This window comes from Vicia villosa, linkage group LG6 (genome assembly GCF_029867415.1).
Source record: "Vicia villosa cultivar HV-30 ecotype Madison, WI linkage group LG6, Vvil1.0, whole genome shotgun sequence".
NCBI classification, from domain to species: Eukaryota; Viridiplantae; Streptophyta; class Magnoliopsida; order Fabales; family Fabaceae; genus Vicia; species Vicia villosa.
This window is the reverse complement of record NC_081185.1, coordinates 124,867,674-124,873,874: the sequence shown is the minus strand read 5'-3', so window position 1 is coordinate 124,873,874 and position 6,201 is coordinate 124,867,674. Positions and strand designations below refer to the sequence as shown.

General features: G+C 34.8%; 2 protein-coding genes across 2 annotated transcripts in view; one reads left to right on the top strand and one right to left on the bottom strand.

The window, feature by feature from the left end:
* Nucleotides 1–730: 730 nt before the first annotated feature.
* On the bottom strand, nt 731–2,992 carry LOC131614598 (protein FAR1-RELATED SEQUENCE 5-like). The gene is made up of 3 exons (XM_058886161.1): nt 2,798–2,992; nt 2,234–2,352; nt 731–2,146 (listed from the first exon to the last, which is right to left on the bottom strand). The coding sequence occupies exons 2-3, from the start codon at nt 2,324–2,326 to the stop codon at nt 731–733; spliced, it is 1,509 nt and encodes a 502-aa protein (XP_058742144.1). The 5' UTR covers nt 2,327–2,352; nt 2,798–2,992.
* An 859-nt stretch (nt 2,993–3,851) lies between these two features.
* The window catches only part of LOC131614597 (zinc finger BED domain-containing protein RICESLEEPER 1-like), a 2,807-nt gene continuing 457 nt past the window's right edge, over nt 3,852–6,201 (top strand). Inside the window, exon 1 of the mRNA XM_058886160.1 lies at nt 3,852–5,494. Within this exon, the coding sequence (XP_058742143.1) occupies nt 3,852–5,494 (1,643 nt within the window). The remainder of the gene's footprint in view (nt 5,495–6,201) is intronic.

Sequence of the window (6,201 nt, the reverse complement as noted above, 5' to 3'; positions counted from 1 at the left end):
ATGCATTAGGTTAGCCTCTTCATCTCCTCCCATTCTTAAATTTTCAAAATCTTCTCTCTTTTTCCAAAACATTCTTATGTTTGCAAACCTTTTCAAAACCTTTTTTCTCAAAAATATCTTTCGCCCTTAGTGGCTTTTCTTCAAAAGTTTAGACACCGTTAACTGTCGAAACGAGTGGTTATACCCCACGATTTTGAAATTGATTGATAATAACGAGATCTTTTCCGCGTGAGAGAGCTAGTGGCATACTCGTTGATTTTATCCGAGTTGGAGCCCTTCTTTCATTTGCGATGCAAAGAACTTGTTTGTTCTCATGCTCAAGATCAATGGCTGAGTATTTCTCTCTAACGACACCAAAGTGTTTATTCGTTTTTAAAACGTTTTTCCCAAAAGCGGAACTACATTAGCTCTGACTTCTCCATTGCACCAAGGAGGTATGTAGGCCCAAAGCTTAACGCTTTGCCGAGCTTATTTTAAAAATAAAACAAACCGTTTTTTAGCACACACACAACACAGATTTTCAAAAAGGTTCCCGTGGAGTACCACGGATATGAGGGGTGCTTTAAACCTTTCCCTCATATAATCAACACCCGAACCTGAGTTCTCTTTCTTGTTTTAAAAAAACAAAACTTTGGGTTTTACGTTCTTTTCCCTTTTCCTTTGAAAAAATAAAGCGCGGTGGCGATTTCAAAACGGAATATTGATTCAAGTCAATCCCATGGCTTCGATATCAGATTTTCCCCGCTACAATTAGCTTTGGTATTGAATGAAGTGAATTATTATCAGCAAGTAACTCTTTATGTCTTTGTGCTTCTATTGCAGATTCATACCTCATCCAAAATTCGACCAAGCTAACATTAGGATTCAAGAAATTACCATAAAAAGAATTCTCACTTTCTGACCTTGATGTTGTTCTCAATATTCCAGCCAAAAAAATATCTTTAAAGTATGCTGGAATCCACATGCTTCGAATATCAAACATATGAGATAACCACTCATTATTTTCCAACTCAAACCTACTAATTATAGACTTCCATGTTTCTTCAAAATCAGATGTTGTCTCAGATCTCCAAACACATGACTTGAAACTATTATTGAACTCATCGTTAGCATTTAAAGAAACACCCACTTTTTCAGAAACTTTTTTCATAATGTGCCACATACAAAATCTATGAATATAAGAAGTGAAAACGTTTTCAATGGCAACTTTCATGGCAGGATCTTGATCTGTTATTAGAAGAGTTGGATTGTGCCCTCCCATTGCTTCCAAAAACTTTCTAAACAACCATATGAATGAGTTAACTTTTTCATTTGCTAAAAAACATGCTCCGAAAGTAATAGATTGTCTATGATGATTTACCCTGGTAAATGGTGCAAATATCATAGAATATTTATTTGTTCTATATGTAGTATCAAATGAAACCACATCCCCAAACAATAAATAATTTTTCCTACAAATACCATCTGCCCAAAAAACATGTTTCAGTCGACCTTCTTCGTCTACCTCATATGCATAGTAGAATGATGGATCAACTTCTTGTTTCCTTTTGAAGTTATCAATAAAAACATGTGCATCAGAATCTTTAATCAATGTCTTTAAATCTCTTGAATAATTTTGAAGATCTCTTTGTGTGCACCCAATATTTTGATAACCTCCACATTGTTCTTTCAATAACTGATATGTTTTTGAAGGCCCGATATTTGCTCTATTATATGCATGCAATAAACTCTTGTGAATAGGATTTACTTTTCTTGCTGATCTCAAAAATTGTCTCTTCATAGGTGAAGCAAGTGAATGTGTATGACTTTCATGAAATCGAAAAAGCTCATATTTACCTTCTACAAGTTTGAAAACAACTTTTGCATTGCATCCTTCTCTTGTAAGACTTCTTCTTCTATTCTTGACATTTGGTTCACTTTGCTCTTTAACTTCCGTCTTATTTGGTAAATAACCTTCTTTCGAACAGACATAGTACTTCCAACGCTTCACGCCATTTTTATCTTTAGTTTCTGACGAAGAACGCACACTAAATCCAACAGTATGAGCATAGTTTTTGTAAAACTGTCCACCTTCCTCTAACGTATCAAATAGTTGCCCAACCTTAGGTTTTAATTCCTCATCACAATTTGGCACCCATTCATCATCCTAAAAATATAAATTACACATGGTAAATAAAACCCATATTTTTAAAAATATAGTATGATATTAATGAATTGATGTCTTAGTTATTACCGAAGATACGACTGGTGACTTAGAATGCGCCGAGTTACCGTAGGAGACAGCTTGGGGATGATAACTTTGTTCCTCTTCCATACTATCTTCCATATTAGGACCGAGGGTAGTGCCAGTCCCTTTATAAAAGAAATATACAATAGCTAAGACAAAGGTAACAATTACAAAAGCTAAATACTTTTTTTACATAACAAAGCTAAATGCTTTTAATCCTAATAAAAAATTATAATAATTAAAATATATATATATATATATATATATATATATATATATATATATATATATATATATATATATATATATATATATATATATATATGTTGACTTGCTATTGTATTGCACAAATTTGACAGCAAAGAAGCAAATAAAACTTTAATTTTAAGCTTGTTGGATTTTCTATCAACTCAATATTTATGGAATACATGTCAACGATCAGAGCTCATTTAATTTTGAACCTTAAAAAAACAAAGCAGCATTGAAAGTGCGGTGCATTCAATTTCTTTAAAAACAACAATGTAAAAAAAAACATTTAAGAATACATAATCAAGAAGAGTGAAGAATTACCACTATGTAAGTATTGGTTTTTATGTTGGTAGTATTGATTGAGAAACCTGGCTTGTTCTATCAGCAGACAAAATGATTACAAAAGAGTGATTGAGAAAGAATGGGCTCAATCTTGTTATATTAGTATTATAATTCATTTGTATTGATCATTTAAGAAACAAAGGTTTAATAAGAATTTGAGAAAAAAAATATCGTAACTGACATAGGTAGGGCTGTATTTGGGAATGCGGATCCGAGAACCGGACCGGGATCCGAACCGCTAGAACTGGTCCAATGGACCGACCGAAACAGTGAACGGGACAGTAATGGATAAAAAAAATATCCGAATCCAAAATGAAGAACCGGACCAAATATCCAATGAGTAACCGAAAGTAAAAATATAAATATCTTTGGTACATCATTTCCTCACTTTTTCCCACTCCCTCTCTCTCATTCACTCTCAGACTCCTCTGGTCCTCCTCTCCTCCCTCTCTCACTCACGTGTCTCTCTTCCTCTCCTCCTCCCATGTCTCTACCTCAGCCACCTCCGACGGCCTCCTCTTCCCCTCCTTGTCTCCGATAATAACTCCTCATCCTCACACACTAGTTATTGTTTTTACTTCTTCTTGAATCGTGATTTCGTGTATCTGTTTCAGAGAGATATCTTAGAGTATCTTCTTCGTATAACTGTAATGTATTCAATCTTTTTGTATTGTTATATTTCACATAAATTTCATGCTATTTACCATGTTTGCATGTTAGGTTTGATGCTTCGTTCCATAGTATGTTGGTGTTTTGCCCTATTTTGTTTTGCCCTAATTTGTTTTGACCTAAATTTTTTATAAATGAAATGCATGTTACAATTTTGACCTAAGTTTTGCCTATTTCAATTTTCAAGTTTGATTAAGATTAATAAATCGTTAGGGTTTTCTTATACTGAGTTTTTTTGATTTGTAAATGATAATAAAGCTCGATTAGGTTTTCTTATACTGTTCTAAATAAAGTTGGGCTTCTGTTGTTGGGTTTTGTTACAGTTTACTATTATATTATTGTTTAATTCTTTGTATTTTCTTCCATGTCGTTTCAAGATTCATCATTGACTCCTCCAACAATGGTGGATGATCTTATTGATATTGAGTTGTTGCTTGGTGACATCGGGGAAGAGGAGACAACGGATGGAGGTAATTTAGAGATTGGTGAGTTGATGGATATGGAGGTTCCAGTTCCGAGTGATACAACTACTCAAACCAACCCCACTGATAATACTACTACTCAGACCCCTACTCAAAATACTACAAACACAAACACTGATGCTTCAACCCCTCAAGTTGCCCAAGCTCAGAGTTCCCAGAGTCAGAGAAATGCTGATGGTAGAGCTCCTCGTCCCAAAAAATCTGCTGTTCATTCTGAAATGGTGCTGATTGTAGGTCCAGATGGCATTAAGAAGTGGAAGTGCAGATGGTGTGGAAAGCTTTACACATATGATTCAAAGTGGAAGAGTACCTCTAATGGTAAGAAACATTTAGATGCTTGTATTCAGAGAAGGTTAAGGTTGAAAGGAAATAATGAGAAAGATTTTGCTCAATCTAGATTAAACATAGGTGATAATACTCCTAGTTTAGCTACTTGGACATATAATCATGCTAGGGTTAGAGAAATTGCAGCACACATGATTCTAGGTCATGAATTTCCTTTTTCTGTTATGGAAGGTGTTATTTTTAATGAATTTCTAAAAGAGATTTATCCATGGTACAAAAAGATTACTAGGCAACAGGTTAAGTTTGATTGTGAGACATTTTATGAGGCTGAGAGAATTAAAATGAAAAGGTCTATGGCTTTGATTAATAGGGTCAGTCTCACCACTGACTTGTGGTGGTCTGGTGAACAGAGGATAGGCTATATGACTGTGACTGGTCATTTCATTGATTCAAAATGGCAGCTTCATAAAAGAGTTTTATCTTTTAAGAATGTGCCACCACCACATTCTGGAGAGGTTTTGTGCAGGGAATTGATAAAGGTAATGGATGATTGGGGAATAAGGGATAAGGTAGCATCTATTTCTGTTGATAATGCCAGTGCCAATGATAATTGCATTGCTAGGTTGAAGAGGGATTATTCTGGTAGGAGAAATTTACCCTTAGGTGGTAAGTTATTTCATGTAAGGTGTTGTGCACACATCTTAAATCTGTTGGTGCAGGATGGGCTTGATATGATTAAGGTGTCTGTTGATAAGATAAGAAATGGTGTCAAATACTTGCTCAATTCTGAAACAAGATGCAAATCATTCAAAAAGATTGTTGATGAGTTGCAACTTGAAGGCAAAATGCAAGTGTTGGATACAAAGACTAGGTGGAACTCAACTTGGTTGATGTTGTCTACTGCATACCATTACAGAGAAGTGTGGCCTAGATATGCTGAGGAAAATGGTGCATTTCTCAGTTTTTTGCCTGATGCAAATGATTGGGAAGATGTTCATGATATTTGCAAGTTTTTGGAGGTTTTTGCTGATGTGACATCAATTATTAGTGGCACATCTTACCCTACTGCTAATCTGTTTTTGTCTGAGCTTTACAGAGTGAAGGTTTTACTTGATAATCCTTCAAGAATCTCACATAATCCTCAGTTGCAGGCCCTTGCTAGTGAAATGAAGTTGAAATATGACAAGTATTGGTCAGAGTCCAATACATTGATTTCTATTGGTGCAGTTCTTGATCCAAGGTATGAACATCTTAGCATATGATGTATGATTATTATCTGAGGCATGATTAAAATTCTCTGATCTTGATATGAATGATTATTATCTGATGCATGATTGGTATCCTGTTATTGATATGTATAGTAGTGAGTTGTGACTTAATTATGTCTTATTAAGTTGCCTTGCTGCTGGTTGTGGTTTAATAGTGCCTACTGCCTGCCTATGATGTAATCTTTTCTGGAATTGTATGAATTATTTATGATTACCTGAGGCATATGATGGATCCTGTAATCCTGTTCTTGATAGGCTCATTTAAGTTGCCTTGCTGGTTGTGGACTTGTGGTTTAATAGTGCCTATGATGAAATCTTTTCTTGAATTGTATGAATTATGAATTATGATTACCTGAGGCCTATGATGGATTGTTTTGTTGATATGCATATTAGTGAGTTGTGACTTAATAGTGCCTATTTTCTCATTTAAGTTGCCTTGCTAGTTGTGGTTTAATAGTGCCTATGATGACATGTTTTCTTGATCTGTATTATTAGAATTCAAGATTCTGAGGCCTATTCTGTTACCTCTTGGTGACTTTAGTTGGGTTTGTGGCCTATTCTGTTACCTCATTAGTTGTTAATGCTGCCAATGATGAACAATAATTCTGAGGTCATTAATTGTTAATGTTTCCTTTCCTAATGAATTATTCTGAGGCCATTGTTGTTACCTTATACTTTA